Source organism: Crotalus tigris, unplaced genomic scaffold (assembly GCF_016545835.1).
Source record: "Crotalus tigris isolate CLP2741 ecotype Arizona unplaced genomic scaffold, ASM1654583v1 scf7180000017890.1996003, whole genome shotgun sequence".
Lineage (NCBI taxonomy): Eukaryota > Metazoa > Chordata > Lepidosauria > Squamata > Viperidae > Crotalus > Crotalus tigris.
Genome location: NW_024096707.1, coordinates 782,629 through 802,763, shown reverse-complemented (window position 1 = coordinate 802,763; position 20,135 = coordinate 782,629). Strand labels below are relative to the sequence as shown.

The 20,135-nt window shown below is 37.0% G+C and overlaps 1 protein-coding gene across 3 annotated transcripts in view; it reads right to left on the bottom strand.

The window, feature by feature from the left end:
- Positions 1-3,960: 3,960 nt before the first annotated feature.
- The window catches only part of ITGB1 (integrin subunit beta 1), a 50,105-nt gene continuing 33,930 nt past the window's right edge, over positions 3,961-20,135 (bottom strand). Inside the window, exons 6-16 of one of the 3 annotated variants that reach the window (XM_039344067.1) lie at positions 18,997-19,235; positions 16,500-16,658; positions 15,701-15,796; positions 13,891-13,980; positions 13,303-13,443; positions 12,968-13,170; positions 12,149-12,387; positions 11,047-11,269; positions 9,427-9,659; positions 8,054-8,220; positions 3,961-5,161 (exon numbers count right to left, since the gene is read on the bottom strand). In XM_039344067.1, coding sequence (XP_039200001.1) covers positions 5,096-5,161; positions 8,054-8,220; positions 9,427-9,659; positions 11,047-11,269; positions 12,149-12,387; positions 12,968-13,170; positions 13,303-13,443; positions 13,891-13,980; positions 15,701-15,796; positions 16,500-16,658; positions 18,997-19,235 — 1,856 coding nt within the window. In that variant the 3' untranslated portion in view covers positions 3,961-5,095. Of the gene's footprint in view, positions 5,162-5,892; positions 7,669-8,053; positions 8,221-9,426; positions 9,660-11,046; positions 11,270-12,148; positions 12,388-12,967; positions 13,171-13,302; positions 13,444-13,890; positions 13,981-15,700; positions 15,797-16,499; positions 16,659-18,996; positions 19,236-20,135 lie in introns of those variants that run through there. The other 2 variants (XM_039344068.1, XM_039344066.1) reach the window with 2 other exon arrangements.

Here is a 20,135-nt window from a genome sequence, read left to right as displayed (position 1 = left end):
CCCAGTCATAACCGGGATGCTCCGACCTTCTCCCATCCCCAGAGTACCCCCACCCTCACCAATCTTCTCCCTTCCCGACCAGACTAGCATTCCATGCACACCAAGCCCAAGGGTAAGTCCTGCCCCCCCCCGCTTTTGCTATTGCACTCAGCAGAGGGGGCACCAGGCTCCGCCCCCGACTCTACCATTCTCCTACCACAGACATTCAATACACATTCACACTCAATTAATGTACATGAAAGATAATTCACATTCATACGCCCTAAATACAATAATAAAATTTATACCTAACAGGGCAACCATTCATCTGCGTACATACGCATACTCACAACAAACAAACAGACATCGGAATCTCCAGATCAGCCTCATACTCGCGAAATGACAAGTCTCCGGAGTAAGTGGACTGTGAAGGGGAAGAAGGCACACGATAGGACTCAGCGGCCGACTGGTGAGTGCGACTGACATAGTCACTTGCGATCTGGCCTCAAGAGTGCGCTCTACCACCTGTGCAATCATCTCAGCTAGACAGTCCTCCATGGGAAGGGGGACCGGTTCACTTGGCCTAAGCCCAGCCGCAGTAGGGGTGAAAGCAGCTTCCACGCGTTGAGCCCGTGAAGCGGAGGGCTAAGTGATGGGAAGAACCCGGTCCGTGTCCCCTGGTGCAGGAGATAGGAGAGGTTCCTCTGTCGACCATATCCCCAGTGGAGAGGCGGAGGGCCCCAGGAATAGATCAAAAGAAGGCCCTTCGGCCTGTGGGGTGTCCAACCTGGCCAGTTTCTGTGCTTTAGAGAATTCCTTCTCTAGGGCTTTGTGTCTCCTGGTGGCCTGTTTGTCAACTCCCTTGGAAGTTTTTGAGGTAGACCTGGCCTTGGTCGAGATCTTACCTGCGGCCTCTTGCTTAGAGGATTTGTAGCGTTTTGCAGTCGAGGAGGATGACAAGACGTCCTTTGTGGGGGACCTAGTATCCTCCATTCTTGAGTAACACAGGAGTACAATAGGGGACCCCTGGTATCCAGAGACTGCTATTGGTTGGATAAGAACAGGCACACTATAGGGAACACCTGGAATCCAGATAGAGCTGATTGTGTAGGGGACGCCTGGTATCCAGACAGATAAAGCTGTTAATATAATTAGGCCCAGAATCCCAATGGACTAATCCTGGTTTTCAAGGAGACCTGGAGACACCAAGAACCCAGAAATTGAATCCAAGGAGATTAAATGCACGTGAAAGAAAAGGGACAAACCAGATAGAGCCAAACCTGCTAAGCAGGCTGTGAAATGGATATATTACAGACCTGAATGGCTGTGGAGATCAAATACTGACTGAGGTCTGACAGGCCTTGGAAATGTGTTAGGTAAGGTTGTATTTAGAGCAAATGAAGGAAGTAGGCCTGAGGAGTCTAGCAGGCCTGTTCTGAGGCAACAGTGGCCATGCAGGGTCCCTGTGCAAACTGAGGCTCCAGGGGCCTCAAATGGTGGCCGCAGGGGAGAAAAGGGCGCAGAGCAGGCCCCAAGATGGCAGCCTCAAGAAAGACCCAGTCCCAATAAGGGACTACCACATTCCGAATGGCAGCTCAAAATGGCGGGCACTCAACAAGGCTGCCACTCAAAATGGCGGCTGCACGAGGTCTTGGGGTATTGTTGCCGGCACCCCCTTCCACCCTAAACCAAACAGCCCTCCAAGATGAAAAAACGGAGCTTTGGAATGCGCTCTGGCTCCAAACAGCCGTCTGGGGCCTACGCTCTCATTCTGCCCCCCCCAGAGCTGCAGCCGCAAGCTCCGATCACAAAGAAAGGCTGTAAAAGAGGTAATCGGCCTTCCAAACATGCGCCACCTGCAAACGGCCATTTTTAGCCTTTCCGCGTGTCCAGAGGCTTTTCCAGGCAATGGGGAACTGTGGAGGGCTGAGGAGCAGCACTGAGCCCAGTGCTGTCCAAGAGAAGAAGGGCTGTATTACAGAGGGGAAGCAAGTCCCCTCAGTCTCAAGCCTTTATGGTTGGAAGTGGGGGGGGGGGAGGAATGAACGCCTCCGTTCCTAGTTAAAGGCAAACAGTTCTTCAGCCAACTGAGAGGAAAAAACGCAGTGCTGAATACAGCACTGTCACAGAAGACTGAAGAGAATAGAGAATAAAGAATCCACCAATGGAAACTGTACCTGCCTAAGAGCCAACTTGCTATGCTGTCTAGGGCAAGATCAAGTCGAGACTGGGACACTCTAGCCCAGGACAGGCACTGCAACTTCGGCTGACTTGATCTGATTGGGCAGGAACACAGTCTAAACCCATTGGTGGATTCTCCATCTCCAGTGCTGGAGAATTCAGATATTTAAAAAAATAAATCTTTGGACCTAACCAACCAGAAACTTAAAATTCACAGGGAACCAGCTAATAGAATTAAGTGATCTTCATATTAAGTCATAATATAGTTCATTTTTTATAGAATGTCATGCTCTGTTTGCTCTCCACCACACTTAAGCAAATGTTGACTTATAAGGAAAATGAAGGTCCTCCTTGCTAGATGAAGAGATCATAATAGAAAGTTCAGAATAATTAGATGGATTTTTTTATACTGTTCCAACTAGGAAATCACGCTGATAAAGAAGGATATTAAGTTCCTTCTAACTTTCAAGAACTGGGTACAAAGCAAATACATGGACAATTCTTTGGATCTAGGTACAGTTGTCATCCTCCCAAATACAAAATCTGCTCATTCTAATGTAAAGTGGACAGTTGATTGAAAAGAATCTATAATTAGCATACTGTCTGCATTATGCTGGTCTATATATAACAAAGGAGTAGTTGTTCCTTTAGCAGTAGTTGTTGCTATAGAAGAAAATTGGGTAGACTTCAGTGTTTACATGAAAAGGTGGTTATTGTTGAAGTTATCTAGTAAAATTGTAATCTAAATAATAAGAGACGACTATGTAAAACTTCTGATAGTTGAACACTAAATAAAACAAAGAATAAGACTGCAAGCTTAGGTATCAGATAACGAAGTTAAAATATATAATAGTTATGTAGGATATATGGGTAGGCTAGGAAACACAAATTATAAATGCTAAATTCCAGATATCTTTTTAGTCCGACAGAAACCAAAACATGTCTTACTATCCTTAAGTTCCAGTTAAACTATTCAGAAAAATTGAAATCTGCCATTGCTTCCAAACCTCTTCTCTTCCCTGATATTAAATATATATTCACAAAATCTGCCTGATGGATGAAACCTGGGATTCTGAATTTCCTTTAGAACAGTGATGGCGAACCTTTTAGAGACCGAGTGCCCAAACTGCAACCCAAAACCCAGGTGCATCGTCGGGTGCCGGGTGGGTGTGGCCCATTAGGTGGGCATGGCTACAGTGGTAACAGTAGACTGGGTGGGACTAAAAAGTTTAATCAATTCCAACTTTGCAAGATCTTTTTTTCCCCGTGAGAAGTTGAAATTGACTGATTGATTCTTTTGTTTTGTACGCGGCAGAGGCCTAAAGCGAAAACGTTTTATAAAACCCAGCTGAAGGCCCAGGACAGATAGGGCTCTGAGTGCCACCTCTAGCACCCGTGCCATAGGTTCGCCACCATTGCTTTAGAACTATTCTTTCCCCTAAGAAAACAGGAAAGAAATAATTAAAATACTGTACTCTAGTACCAGTGTTCATCTAACTCAGTACATCCCTTGGAGATACTCCCAGCTCTGACCTGAAAGTATTCCAACACAAGGGTGTGGGATACTGGGGGAGGAAGTATTTTGATGCTCAAAAAAGAGTGACACTATTCATATCCATCCCTCTTCCTTCTCTAAAGATCAGTATGGCAGATCATGTTTGGTGGCAGTTCAGTTCTTCGTCCTTTTCTGCTGAAGCTGATTCCCCCAAAGACCCACAACAGTCTCTCCTAAGCCTTGCTCTACTACATTTTAAGAATGTTCAGTTTTACCAACACTTACAACAAAAAAAGAAATACCAATCCAATTTTTAAAGGATTTTATTAAATTTAATAAATAACTTCCATGATAACATTGTAAAAAGTGAACGTTTGTTAAAATAAAAGGCACTTAAAATATGAATGTGGCTAGTACAGAACAGATTACAGAATACCCAGCAGCAAATATACAAGCCACAGTATCTCCTGATTTAGAATCATGCAATTTTAGCTATAGGATAAATTACAACCAAGATTGCAAAAATAAGCTGGTTTAACAATTATCTTACACAGAAATAAATCAAATACATTAAAGATAAAGTTGCTAAAGCACCAGGCTTTAAACTAAGCAAGAAATTTAAAAAGAAACCTAAGGAATTAAGGCTCTAAGAAAAACTTTCTCCTATTCTCTGCCCTGTATATGCTGGACTTTCAACTTTAAATATGATCAATTTTTTAAAAGTCCAGCACCTCGGGGTGGCACCAGATAAGGGGAGCTGATTTAAAAGGAAGTTTTGGCAGTGTACTTGTCAGTACTAAAACTAGAAATTGAATTTAAAAACAGGAATTATTATTATCATCATATCTGTTTTAATAATATTTAAGCTCTTATTTTGGATCTACTTTTTATTCTTATACACACATAGTGGCAATTTAATATGTATCTTACAAATGAAATTTGAAATTAAAATTACATCATGGTTTCTACATTACTGAATACAGAAAGTTGGAAATTAAGTCTCACATTATTCATAAACTAATTTTTTATAGTTTATTAGTAAGTATTAGGTTTGCACTACTTGTGCAAGCCAAATCTTGATACATCTATAAGGCTAAAAACTGTTCTAATTGTAATACTTAATGCATAGGCAAATTGTTTATTAAGCGTTTCACTCCATACAAAAGACAGGGTAGATAAAAAAGCACCTTGAGTAAGCTATCATCATATTGAATAGGATATGCAATCTCAAGTATTCTGTGAGTCTTCTGGCACTTTTATTTGCAAAAACAAAGAAAAAAACTTCAAAAATAAAATACTGTACATTTAAAAAAATTGCATAGGAAACAACTGTGTATGTAAGTAAGGAATTAATAAATCCATTGCAATATTGCCAAAAGCTAAGTAATGAATACAAAACTATTGTATCACACCCAGTGTTGTGAAATTATAAAGCAGTTTTCATTTCCCCTCATACTTAGGATTCACTACAGTTGTCACGGCACTCTTGTATATAGGATTTTCACCCTACAAGAAAGAAAAGAAAAAAAAAAGATTAATAGAATATAAAAACACTCAACTTATTGAAAAAGTATTTTCCCATATTGACAAGCCAATCTAGATATTCATGTGCATACAGGATTCCACAGTTCCTGCATTGGATCAATAAGCAAGAAAGCCTTTTGGGGTTTTTTTTGGGGGGGGGGGGGTGGGGAGGGAAAAATTACAGATTATCTATCTAGCATTTTTAATTTTTACTACACATCATGTCTACCATAAATTATTCTTTAAATAATCAAGGGGCGAAAGGAAAGGCACTGCAAATAATCTATTCATAAGAATTTCACAACACTTTAATGCATGATGATATGGGTGGCCATATAAATAAATATTAAAACAATTTTGGTGAATTGAAGTGAATTAACATTTTTTAATTAAGATAGCCATTGTGTAATGGAAGAAGAAATAAATGAGATTGGTGATAAAAGGAGGGATGAGAGAAATTAAGAACTAGAATATATCTGGAAGGATACCTGAATTGATAACTTGTTGAGTTAAAGTGAAATTTGATTTTGGTAAGTGTAAACTGATAAAGTTTTGAAACAGGTTTAGTAGTAATAGAAATTTAATTTAGAAATGGAATATTTTAAACGAATTATGTTATTTGAGGGAAATAGAGAGGAGACAGTGAATGTATTGAGTTGAGTTGTTTATTTATGTTTTTACTTTGGAATGTCTGATTACGCAAACACCACAGTGTGTCCTGAGTACTTTTTCTTAAAAATTAAAAAAACAATAAAATATTTTCAAAAAAAAATGGGAAAAAGAAAAGAATGTTTTTCTTTACATGCCTCTATTGATTCCATATTTCCTCCAGTATATACATACTTTAATTAAATTGGAAACTTTGGATGTATTTTTCACAGTGCAAAATTAACAGACATTGCTCTATCAGAAAAAATCACAGCTAAGTGCTTCTTTATTACTCAAGTCTTTAATGATCTGAGTAATGTCAGCCATAAAATTAGTTTCAATGTGAACACAGCAAATCCATCCTTCAATATTGAGGAATAAAGCTCACAAACAGCAAACAGAAGAGAGGACTTGCGACTCACACACAAACCCTGTATAATCAGGTTGTTTAAGCATGGATGAATTTGTTCCAAATTACACAGCAAACTGATTTGCAACTAATTCCCTATACTGCAATGCATTATATTATTAGACTTTAAAAACTAACATTGTACTGCATCCAAAATTAGCTTCAGTCCAGGATACTATTTTTGAACCTTTGCTAACTATTCTTTTTTAAAGGTTGGGGAAAATGTTTTGTCTTTTTTCAAGATTATCATTCACAATCATATAATCATATTCATAGCATCAGAGTATTCAGAAATAAAAACAACTGAATATCAAATAATAAGAGATGGAATGGATATAGAATAAAAGAAATGAGAAAAAGTACGAAAAGGAGGACATATATGTGAAGAATGCAGCATATTTACCTATACTATAATACTCTGGTTGTGTCACAAATTAAGTTTGTACTATATAAACTATCAGCAAAGTTCAATCTAATTATTTTCTACCTTATCCTGCTATTTTCAAGGTCAGCTGGAATAGAAATCAACATTCAAAAAGAATTATTTTATATATTGCCAAGACTGCCTTGTGCTGTACTACATTTCCTGCCATTGATGCTTTTTTCTGTAAAGCATATGTTTAGTTAGTGGCCACTGTCATAAGAGTCATCTGAGGAGAGTGTTCTCGATCACTATTCTCAAGTAAACTAACTACCCAGCTAAAATGAGTGATTTCAGTGACAGTGCACTAAATAAATTTGTTCCATTAACAACTACAACTACTTTAAATTAAGCTACATCATGCCTTGTTTATTTTACAGATTTGAAGAGCATTATATCTCATATTTGCCAAGCCCTAAGGCTGGAAAATGGCCAGAGCTCAAACATGTGATTAATATAATTTTGCATAGAAGCCCTTATCACGAAAAGAAAGTGCTCTGGTTTGCATTTCCCATTTTTTTTTGGTGGGGGGTCTTTGTTTTACTCATCAGTGTTTCAGACTTTACTAAAGGGAGCAAAATGGGTTCCTAAATGCCTGTCCACTTCCTATTTATTTATTGGCTGCCCTTAAGTTTTCTTGCCAAAATTCTTCAGAAATGGTTTTTTTGTTACCTTCTTCCTATAGCTGAGAAAAAGTATAATATGCTCAAAGTCCAAAGACTACATGCCTAAAGCTAGAATTTGGTTTCCCAGGTTCTAACCAAGTTTATTATTACACTAAACTGGCTCTCTAAATTCTGTTACTTAATTCAAAGATGCAGCAATTAAAGAAAAGTGTTAGGAATCAAGCAATAATTAGTTAAAGCTGCATTCAGTAAGCCTGAAGAAAAGCTCATGCAAAGAGAAAGAAATAGAAAAGAAAATACGAACGGAAACTTAGAGACCAGCTTTACGTCCATAGTTTGGATTCTTGAAATTATTAATAGGACTCTTGTATATTGGATTTTCTTGCTGAAGGTAGAAAAATCATCAGTGTGGAAAAGAAACAACATTCTGAAGAAAAAAGGTCGTACTCTACTAACATAAAATTTTTAAGATCCTTTAAGATTTAGGGTTGTATTTAATGATATTCAAATGAATAGAATCCTAGTAATATCCTAAAAGAACAAAATATTGAGGTCTACAACTGGAAAAGCTTGGTGTTAATATTTAAAAGACTGAAAGCTTTTAAAAGAATTATGATAATGTGTCTTTTTCAGCTTGGAATGATCTGGAGATGTACAGAAAACAAGTCTGATTAACATACATATTTTTATAAATTGATGCCTGAAATTTCTGAAGTATGCAAACTATCTTCAGATATGTATACCTGCTTAAGGTTATTAAAATAACTCACCGTATCCCATTTTGCATTCATTTTTTCTTTCTCAAATTTTGCAAATTCTCTTCTATCGTGAATGATCATAAGTAACTTCCAAATCAGCAATAAAGCTAGACCAATAAGAACAATTCCAGCAACCACACCAGCAACAATAGGAATGATGTCAGGACCACTTGGGCATTCTAGCAAACAAAATAAATGAAGCATAATATTAATACAGTTGGAATATGAAACAGCCATCTAAATATATGAATAATTAATGCTGTTCTTAGATATGATGATTGCACAATCAGCCAGATGTTTAGACTGGATTTAGCATTTTTATCTATCTGTTCTTTCCAAGGACCTGGAATAGATACTATTAATTAAATTTATATGCCACCCAAATCCCAGCATTTCTAAGTGGCTTACAACATTTTAAAACAAAAACAGAAAAGCACACAAAACCAACACAAGGCAAAAAAAAAAAAAAAAAAAAAAAATAGGAGAAGGGAATGTTAGAGAATAGAAAGAAAAAAAAGGACAACAATTATCCTCTCTGAAGACCTTGGTGAAGAGCCCAGGCCTTTGAAAACTCCAACAGGATGGCAGCCTTATGAATCTCAGGGACAACCTCATTTTAGAGGGCATGAACTGCTACAGGCAGGGGTGCTTCTAAGGCCACCTTGTTGGCATTGTTCAATGAATGGAACCCAAAGTGCAGCAACCTTACCAAATTAATTGGTCAGAGAAATACAATGGGAGACAGGTGGCCCCTCAAGTATCCAGAATCTATGCCATGTAAGCTTTATAGGTAACAATTAACCCTCTGAATCAAAACCTGAAGAAGACTGCAGGTTGTGGAATAATGGTATTACATAGGCATAAGAGGCATGCCTATTACTGCTGCATTCTGGACTTGCTGAAGCTTCCAAGTGGTTCCCAAGAGCAGCCCTACATACAACATATTGCAGTAATCAAGCTGTGATGTGACCAGGGCATGACTGGCTGAGTCCTCTGATTTGCTGAGGAATGTGCAAAGAACAAGGTGGGAGTTTGACCACTGATCAAGTTCACCAATCCTTTGGTCTGTTTCCAATTTAAAAATACCTCCATGGATTTACTGCTGATTTAGAAGCAATAGCCACAAACTATCACTAATAGTTCCAATAGTCCTTTGGATGCATTTTGTGGGTATTAAAAAACATTCTCTTGTTTTTTTAAAATAAATATTATCTACTAAGAGTTGTATTTTAAATACATTATTTTTAGGGAGGAGGATAACAACACACATATATAAAATTCTGGATGTTATGAAGCACAAGAAATTAAATTAAGAATAGGGATAGGTAAATGGGATTAGGTTTAACCTTAAAGTCAAAACTGTCTCTATGAGCACCAAAGCATACCTGGCGTCTTCACCACATGAACAATGGCCTTGTTATTTGAGTCAACAGAGTATGTAAAGTAAAACCAACAGTCATCAATATCCTTCTCCTTGCAATGAGTCAATGCATCATACTGTCCAGGCTGTGGCAACTTTTCTCTACGATCTACCAGCTCCAAACTAAAGTGTGAACATTCTTTTTCACACCGTTCTTTCTTTTCTCCTTTGTTAAAGGCTTTGCATTGGACACAATCTCTGTTTGCAAAGATGAAGCACAAATTAGTATAATACCATCCATTTTATTAGGAAGGCTTGGCAAAACGGCAATTATAAACGTAAATAAAAGCTTAAATCTCAGATTACTTAAACATAGTGCATTTTTTCTTCTGGCCTTGAGTGCATTATCTCTTAAAGAAGATTCTGAATGGTGTCACTTTTACCATACAAACCTATACTCAGTAGCCATTACCAAAGTAGATGTTTAGCTTGTATTAAAGCCACTCATTAAAGCAACATTTGAAAGGCCCCTCTGTTCAGAGGGAGAAGATGGAAAGAGAAGTATGGGGGGTGATCTTCCCCAAATCTACCAACTTATGCAGTTCAAGATCTGGGGGGGGAGGGGGGAGAGACATTTTCCCCAAGAATCATATTTTTGAATTTTCTCTTTACTGAAGGAAATGTCTGCTATAGCACTTCTGATCGCATTTCCTTTTTGGAAAAACAAAAGGCTTTGGATTTAAGACATTCATATAGTGTCCCATAATACATTATACCTGGTGATATATTACTTCAGCAAATATTTTTTCCACCAAGATGGCACTCTAATGCTATTTGAAGTCAAAAACGCTCACCCCTGTCCTGGCCATAACCAGGATGATAGTTTATTTATTTTATTTATTAAATTTCTATGCTGCCTATCTTCCTTACAAGATGACTCTGGGCGGCTTACAAAGCATAGAAAAATAGCTAAAATATTAAATCAACATCAAAATAATTGTTAAAAACTGCACTAAAGCCACATATATAAGAGCCAAGAGACAGATTGGAGGGGATGAGATCTTCTTACCCTATCAGCCACCTCCAGTGGCAAGTACCATCTCAGGATGCCAGGCCAATCAGCAAAACCAGGTTTTGATATCCTTCCAGAAGGCCTAAAGCAGTGGTTCTCAACCTTTCTAATGCCGCGACCCCATAATACAGGTCCCCATGTTGTGGTGACCCCCAACCACTTATACATCACCGGGTGCTAGGGGCGTGGCCAAAGAAAAGGGGGAAAAAATGGCGGACAGCCTTGTTTGGCGACTCCCGTGAAATGGTCGTTCGACCCCAAATGGGGTCCCGACCCACAGGTTGAGAACCACTGGCCTAAAGGAAGGGGGCAATTCCCACCTCTGGTGGAAGAATGTTCCACAGGAATGGGCCACAGCAAAAAAGGCTCTTCTCCTTTATCCCACCTGCTTCAATAGCTAACTTCTGCAAGAAAATGCCTCTATATCACCCACTTAACAAGAGGACTTTTTTTCTGTTATAGATTTAGTTTCTGACTATCTGAATTCTAGAATGGCACTGAAAAAAGACCTGCTGCAGCAGTTTGCAATCTCATAAGAACCAGTTATTTTCATTACAAAATCAAAAATCTTACTTGTGCTCTGCACAGACACCAAGACAAGTCTGACATAGCTCACATGTTGGTCCCTGAAATTTGGAATCGGTACAGTTGCATATTCCACATTCACATATTCCTCTACCATTGCAGATTTGTCCATTTGCAGCTTCACAAGGAGTCGTATCTAGGGGACACTCACAAGCAGAGCCAGTGTAATTTGCCCAGCATTCACATTCACGACATTTACATTCACCGTGTCCTAAATTTAAAAACAGAAAAAAAAATATTTTAGTCAAATTTAAATACAAAAATGCATACTTTCCCCCATTTTCTGCCAATGGAATGGATTTGACAAGATCCTCAGGAGCTACTTAAAAGTCACAAAGACTTCATGTGACTATTTTGATGTGCTCCTGAAATTATCCAGGTTATGATTGCAGATGACAAAAGATCTTAAGTTTTAAGGCTATTGCACAGAGTTTTCATGTAGTGCTATTTTTGAGGGTGAATTCAGAAGAGTTTCTCATGAATAAAATGCTTTATTGCAGTTGCACAGATCTAAAATCCAGTTCTGACGTCTTATGAAAGCTTGCAGGAAGAACACTATTAGGCCTGATTATTTTTAGGGAAGACATTCTCTTTACTAATTAAAGAAATTCCAAAACAAGAAAAGTGATGATAAAAGCATGCAACAACTGGCTATTTTGACATTATTTAAAATGTGTATGTTAATGGTGCTCAGGTTTTTCTGCCAAATTATGTCACTCCATATTGTACATACAACAAAACATAACAATATAGGTGCATATTGTACTGTATAGAAAATTATCATCAATAGGATGTATATAGGGCAGGATGCAAAGATTTTTTTCCTTAAGAAACACATTTATTACTGGGCTTATTATAAAGGACAACATTATCTTTAAATTGTCTTTTATGTACCATTGTTAAATATAAAACCTTTATTTTAATTGCCAGTTCAGTTGCCTGAATCTTTTCAATCACTCAAAGAAATGGAACTGCATCAGAGAAGTTATTCCTAATCTGACCTGTTTCTCTTATTCACTTAATTCTACTTTCTCATAGTAGTTTCAAGCTTATGTTTTAAAGCTCCTTTGACAGAAAAGGAATTCATTACCTCCACAAATTAAACCATCTGATCGATCACATTTGAAGTTATCACACTGGCAATATGGGCCAGAATAGATTTCATTTGGATTCTCTCGCTTACTGCACACACACTGCCCACAAATACATTCACCATTGTTGCTACATATTTCAGAACTGTTAGCCTGCCTACAGGTGCCTGACATGTCTTCACTATTAACTTCCTCCATGCTGCATTCACAGTGATTTCCAATACGCCCAGGTTTGCACCTAAAAAAGGAAAATGGACCAAATTTAGCTCAGCATTATGTGCCTCATTGTGACCAACAAATGCAACTGGGCGGCTTCTGAGGGAGAAGTAGGATCTCCTCTTTCAATGTGGTTCTCCAGCAGGTGCTGGAATTCAAGAAGGATCATGCTGCCATTAAGATCTGTGCTGACAGATGGCAGGTCATCATAAATATATACATAAATATATACTATATACTATATATTTTATATATAGATAAAAATCATGCATTGTCTAAAAAAATGTTCATTTTTAATTAGTCTTGTCTCTTACATTCAGTTTCACAAAATGATCTCAAAGCGAGATAAAATGAGAAAATTTCTGCCTATCTATGTGTGAGTGTGTGTGTATGTATATATTATGGCTTGCATTTCTCTCCATCATTGTAGGCTTTTAGGCACACAATTATTCCTTTAACTCATAAGGAACTCTACTAGTTTCCTAAACATCTCAGCTAACTTTTTCTGAATTTGGAGATATGCTTCTACATAAAAAATTAAGTTACGGATTCCCCCCCCCCCACCACCAAAAACACAAAGTAGAAAAGTAGCATTCATATACCTGCAAGCTCCACACTCAAATGTTCCATTTCCAAAATGGCATAGAGGGCTGTCCTCAATTCCTTCATTATGGCAATCACATTCACAAATGAATTCCAGATTAATCTCTATTTCTTCAGTAAAACCAAGCGGTTTGATTTTAATTGTTTCATTTTGTCCTTTTTCTGGACATTGATTAGCTGTTATTGTAATCTCAAATCTAACCTGTAATGTAAATAATAAACAGGCAATTTGTTCAAACTGATCAAAAGAAACATATAGCATTATTTAGGGCAATGCTATAATGTGACAATGGGCACATAAGAAGTCTGCATGACTTTGCACACCAAAGCTTACCTCATCTCCAATTGAAATGTTAGAGCACTTTCTTCCTTCATCTCCTGTTCCATTCACTCCGTTCTTACAGAAAGATTTATATTCTATTGCTATCTCCTTAGGTACTTTATTGTTTTCCAAAATAACTTCTGAAGACAATGACTAAAATAAAATTTGAACATTTAGATGAACAGAATCTAAAAGAATGTGCAACTCTGCAAAAGATATTTTAACAAAGTCCTTTCAAGGAAATATTGTGTGTGCGTGTGCTCACGCACGCGCACACACCCATCCATGTCTTCAAATCAGTGCTGACTTCTGGCAACTGCCTTTTCTTGGCAATGTTTTCAGAAGCGCTTTGATCTTGCCTTCATTTCTCCTTGGGCTGAGAGAATGAGTGGCTGCTTCACCCGACTGGCTGTGTGCCTAAAATGGAATTCAAACTCTGGTGCCTTAACCACACCAAATTTCAAAGAAACTATTACAAAGCAACTATTACCTACAAATCTTGGCCTTCGTAATCTTTTAACTAATGTTACAATACAGTCAATCAATGTTTTAGAAACTCAAAGAGATTATAATAAGAATTATTCATTTGGATGGACTTACATTGTAAGCATCAATGATCAGCTGAATCACATTACTCGAGTTTGAAGACAGCATTCCCACTGCAGATTTAGGAATCAAATTCTTCAACTCCTTTACATACAAGGAATGAATTTTTGTTAATTCACACACATTATCATTTTAACCAACATACACACATACTTGATGCTAGGGATACCATCATTTACTGGTCTCCCTACTATGTGATAGAAGTTTTCCAAATCCCCTTTCCTATCTTCTGTGTCCTCTATTATCACTATTACCCAATGGTAATAATCAGCATTATCCTACTAAAATTTGTGCCTTATTCTCCCTTCCATTTCCAATTTAAAGTCTTATTAAACTTAGGTATAAAGCAGCGGTTCTCAACCTATGGGTCACGACCCCATTTGGGGTCGATCGACCATTTTACGGGGGTCGCCAAACAATGCGATCCGCCATTTTCCCCCCTCAGGGGGCGGCGCCACGCATGCACGGCACGTTTGTGTGACGGGGGTCGCCGTCACACAAACGTTGAGAAACGCTGGTATAAAGTAACTGATCAAGCATTGTATGACTTTTTGCAAAGACATTTTCCGTCCCCTAAGAAGTGCAGTTCATCCTTGCTTAAAAGTTCCTCAACTGTTATAAACAAATGATATAAACCATTGCCTAGGAATCCAAATTTTTCTTGACAATCGTCTTGAGTTGTGACTTTCAAGATACTACATCTCCTTCTTTTCCTTCCATCAACATGGAGGGCCACAACTTGCATTCAGCCATGTCTTTCTGCCAGCTGTTTATATCTCCACATAGAAATACAGAGTAAAATCTTGTTTCTCATAAGAAGTATTGTCATCAGCAAGAGAAGAATGACAGAGGCCTAGCATTAAATTACTCATAGGAACTCTGGGAAGAACTGGAAAGGTTTCTGTCACATTCTGAGAACCCTCCAACAGATCATATTTTAGGAAAGATGGATGGAAACACTATTTCTATTTCCTATTTATAATAATAATAATAATAGTAGTAAAGTTGGAAGGGACCTTGGAGGTCATCTAGTCCAACCCCTTGCTCAGGCAGGAAACCCTACACCATTTCGGACAAATGGCTGTCCAGTCTCTTCTTAAAAACTTCCAGTGTTGGAGCATTTACTGCTTCTGGAGGCAGGCTGTTCCACTGATTAATTGTTCTCACTGTCAGGAAGTTTCTCCTTAGTTCTAGGTTGCTTCTCTCCTTGATTAGTTTCCACCCGTTGCTTCTTGTCCTGCCTTCAGGTGCTTTGGAAAATAGCTTAATTCCCTCTTCTTTATGGCAGCCCCTGAGATATTGGAATACTGCTATCATGTCCCCCCTTGTCCTTCTCTTCGTTAAACTAGACATACCCAATTCTCGCAACCGTTCCTTATATGTTTTAGCCTCCAGTCCCCTAATCATCTTTGTTGCTCTTCTCTGTACTCTTTCTAGAGTCTCAACATCTTTTTTACATCGTGGTGACCAAAACTGGATGCAGTATTCCAAGTGTGGCCTTACCAAGGCATTGTAGAGTGGTATTAATACTTCACGTGATCTTGATTCTATCCCTCTGTTAATGCAGCCTAGCACTGTGTTGGCCTTTTTGGCAGCTGCAGCACACTGCTGGCTCATATTTAGGTGATTGTCTATAGGACTCCGAGGTCCCCCTCACAGTTACTACTATTGAGCATGGTGCCACCTATTTCCCCCAACTCCTTCACTTTCCTGCCTAGGGCTTTATATTACCTAGAGTTTTTATTAGGCGTTTAAACAAGGAGGTTTTTTTAAGCTATAGAAATGTACGTTATTTGATCATTACCTTGTACACTGGCTGAAATTCCTCTGTGACAGCAAATATTATCTGAATATTATTGTCACTTAGCTTCTGAACAAGATGAGCAATAGAGGGATAATCCTGAAGAACGAAGTTAAGATCCATGAGACAATATATTGAATATATATTTGAGTGCAATATATATAACACATTCTGTATACAATATTATATAAAAACAAGGCAGATAATAACTTTTTAAATAAGAAATGCAATTATTATCCCATCCATTCTAGCATTTTAAAAGAACTTTTGGTTGAATCTGCCCATGTGTTCTGCTAATCCTCTATCTGTCCTACATTCTGGCTGTTACAATGTATGTTGTGTATTTGTAATAGTCTGTTGGATGTTTCTGAGATGTTTTTGATATATGATAGTATTAACCTTTTCATAGCTTGTACTGGTTGTGCTCTAGTAGACTTTGGAGTAGTGAAATGTCTGTAAGTAAATAACCAAACTCAGAGAGCACCAAGGACTCTACAATACAGAGTGAAGTTGAAAAATATAAGAAGAAATATAAAACAGAAGAAAATTTCTATGGGTTATTAAAAACATTTTATTAACACGTGATTCCATGCATACAAGCAAATATTCTTTTTATAATCCTTAAAGGTCTTTTAATCTTATTTTAAAAATATTGTATGTTTTTTTCCTTTCAAACTGTTATATAGCAAAATTATATTTTAGAATAAGGAACTGAATTTTTATTATACATTTCATATTTATTTCATTACACGCACATGCGCACACAATAAATATACTTAAATATTCTACCTAATATACTTACATAGTAATGGCTCATTGTGTACATATTATTTTCTAAATGACATTGTCCATCATTTGGTAAAACAATTCCTCCAAGCTTCCCGTCTCCAGCAAAATGGAACCCAGCATCCGTGGAAAAAACCAATAGGCGAGTGACATTTCTTCTCCATCCAATTCTTGACTGAGAAAGAAAAAGGAATTTGAAAGATCATATAAAATTAAAAGTTCAGCAGCCAATAAAACAGAGAAAAGAAATGATCCCTATATTCATGTATTGCAGAACAAAAGGAAAGTTACTGATCTAATCAGCAGACAAGACAGCATTTTATTTTAAGAAGAAACAACTGTGCAAGTATTCTGAATTTTTTAATTGTATATGATGCCCCTCTGAGGCAGTTGTGACCAACAGGAGTCAAAGAGGGCATGAGATAAGACAAATGAATACTAAAATTGGACTTTCTGAGCAAAAATGTAATTTATACATTCCACATTTCACATGACTGAACCAAACCCAACAAAATAAAATGGCTCAAAATAAAATAGCAGAGATTCTTATGCTACATGTCATCCAAAATTACATTCAAACTTTACAGTTTTGTAATATGCTGTAAATATCATGAAATAATAAGTTGTGAACTTGAAAAATCAGTTGCCAATTTTTATGGAAATAAGACCTGCACCAGATGCACAAGTCACTTGAATAAAAGCAAATATATGTGTTCCAGGATAATATTGCAAGATCTAATCTGGGTTGGTCATTGGGACCAGAAGTTCAGACTTCTCTCTAATGGAATGTACCCTGAGGATGGGCCCAACACATGTCCAAAAGCTCGGAAGACTAACCCTCTGGTCCCAGTAACCAACCCAGAGTGGATTCTGAGTAAAAATTGACCACTAGCTTTTTTTTTTTTTGACTTACCAAGAATACATGTCTAAATAAATGAAAACAAATAAGCTGTGTTCATTATTACTTATGCTGGATAGGAAAAAAACTTTAATCTCTGTATATTTACTCAGAAGCCCATCAGGATTATTTGTTTGACTAGTTTGAATCAACTAAACTAAGTAGCCTTAAACGGTAAGAAGATAATTTATTAGTTTATATAAATAGCTCACGGAATAATGTGGGAATTTCATGAAAATGAACTCCACTGGCAATAAGTTATTGTTGTAAAATATTTTTTTATTTTAAATGCAGTAAGTCTTCTGAAGGAGACAGCATTTTTCCTTTTACAGGAACCAAGTGAATACTTTCAAGTTTTATACTGAGTGATATGTATAAAAAAAAAGAATTATAACCATTCTTAAGAAAAAAAAAAGAATTATAGCCATTCTTAAGAAAGAGAGCTTGTGATCATTGGGATAAATGTGCAGAGGAATGCAGGGACTGTGTCCACACATGGGGACTATTATATAAAATATATGCTACTTACTTATATGCCTCATGTTATGCATATAAGCAGCTTCCTATCTGCATGCAAAATTTTTCTTTCTCTTTTTAGTATATCTATATTAACATTACTTTAGGTCAATTGGACTTAATATATTATTTTCTACTGTTTTATATTATTTCCTGTTATGCTTGTATGTTTTTAATAGCAATATTTATAACACTTAAAGTTATATACCATTTCATAATACTTACAGCCCTCCCTAAGCGTTTTACAGAGCCAACCTATTGCCCCCAACAACCTGGGTCCACATTTTACTGACCTCGGAAGGATGGAAGGCTGACTCAATCGTGAGCAAATGAGCATCAAACTGCTGGCAGTCAGCAGAATTAGCCTGCAATATTATATTCTAACCACTGCGCTAACACGGCTCTTATGTTTTAATCTTTTTTGGGGGGCAAAGGCCCAGTGATTAAAGACACTGAGTTTGTCAGCCTGAGTTCACGACCCAAGCGTTGTGCGAAGGGGCAAGCTCATTACTTGCTCCAGTTCCTGCCCACCTAGCAGTTTGAAAGCATGCAAATGCCACTAGATAAATAGGTACACTTCAGTGGGAAGGTAGCAGTGTTCTGTGCACATTGGGTGTACAGTCATGCCAGCCACATGACCACGGAAATATCTTTGGACAGCACTGACTCATTTGGCTAAAAACAGAGATGAACATCAGCCCCTAGAGTTGGACATGACCAGGCAGGGGGAACCTTTATCTTTAATCTTTATATATTTTTATTTTTATGGTGCTGTAGGCAACCCAAAATCAATTGATAGTGAGATAGGAGGCATATAATTTAATAAATAAATAAATACAAAAAAAACCAAAGGATTTTCTATCATTTTTCTATTCTTTTAAATTATGTATTATACCATATCCATAAGGTATAAATGAAGAACATAAACTGTATTATAGGTTATAGATAAACATAATATAGAATTATTTTTCCTCAATAATGGTATCCCAAAAGTCACTTTTAAATTCTGATTCATTTAACCCAATTGACAACCATTTTTATATAAATCAGTTAACAAAATAATAATAAAAATATGAGAGGAAAAGTCAATAATACTTACACCACATACAGCAACCTGCATTATTGCATCAAATCCTCCTTCTGGAGAATCCAAATTGCCTGAGATTTGCTGTTCCCCTACAAGTGTATTGAACCAGCTCCCATTGCTGGTGAAGTTGAGCACGTTCCTGTAGCTAAAGGGACTTGTACAGTTAAGATCACCTGTGCAAGGATTCCTGAGTTTCGCAGGTGTGGTACTTATATAAGGCATTACTGTTTTTTCAACAAAAGAACCAAAGCCTAAAAGAAAAAAAGAAAAGAAATAACATCTAAGGATCTAATTTTGCTGTTTTCAATATAATCAAAAAAGTTCTACATAAAGAGTCAAAACCAGAACTTTTCCTATTAGGTATAACCACGCAAAAATACAACAAAGCCATACTTTATTTAATGTTACACATTCTAACAGCTTCCAGACTGGGTTTTGCTCAAAATTGGAGGAATAAAGGAATTCCAACGGAACAAGAGATCCTCTATAAAATCCTTTCATGTGCTGAGATGGACAGGCTTACAATGATTATGAAGGACAAGACAGAACTCGAATATTTCGAAATCTGGGACAAATTTTACCGTTGGTATGAATTAAGAAGAACTGCTCGGATCTCAAGTTGATAGGATTGAAATATATATATAACTGTACATATAATTGTATACTTAATTGTATTACATAGAAGGATGAGGCTTATATAGAGGTTAAGAATGATGTATCATGTTTTTGTACCAAGAGAAACAAACTGTTAGGACTTACTCTGGAATGTCACACGTGTCCATTTTTGTTTTAATTGTATTACAAATAAAAAACTTATTTAAAAAAAGTTCTACATAAAAGTAGGCAAATAGACAGTTCGTGCCTTGCAAAGCTTTTGTTGCTGGCAATCCTAGCAGAAACATTGCTCTCCAAAAGACCACAAGAATTAATATTGGGCAAGTTTTTGGTCTATGTGGTTTATCTTAAAAAGTAGAAATGATTAGCTATAAGGAATACCATACCAACTTTATCATACTAGGAATGAATAAAGTCTATGGTTAAGGAAATCAACATTACTACATTAAATAAACCTTAATTCTGCTTTCCTTTGTAGGAATTTTTCAGAGTTTTGTTCAATTGTCAAAACCAAATTCCACATTTATAGGGAATCT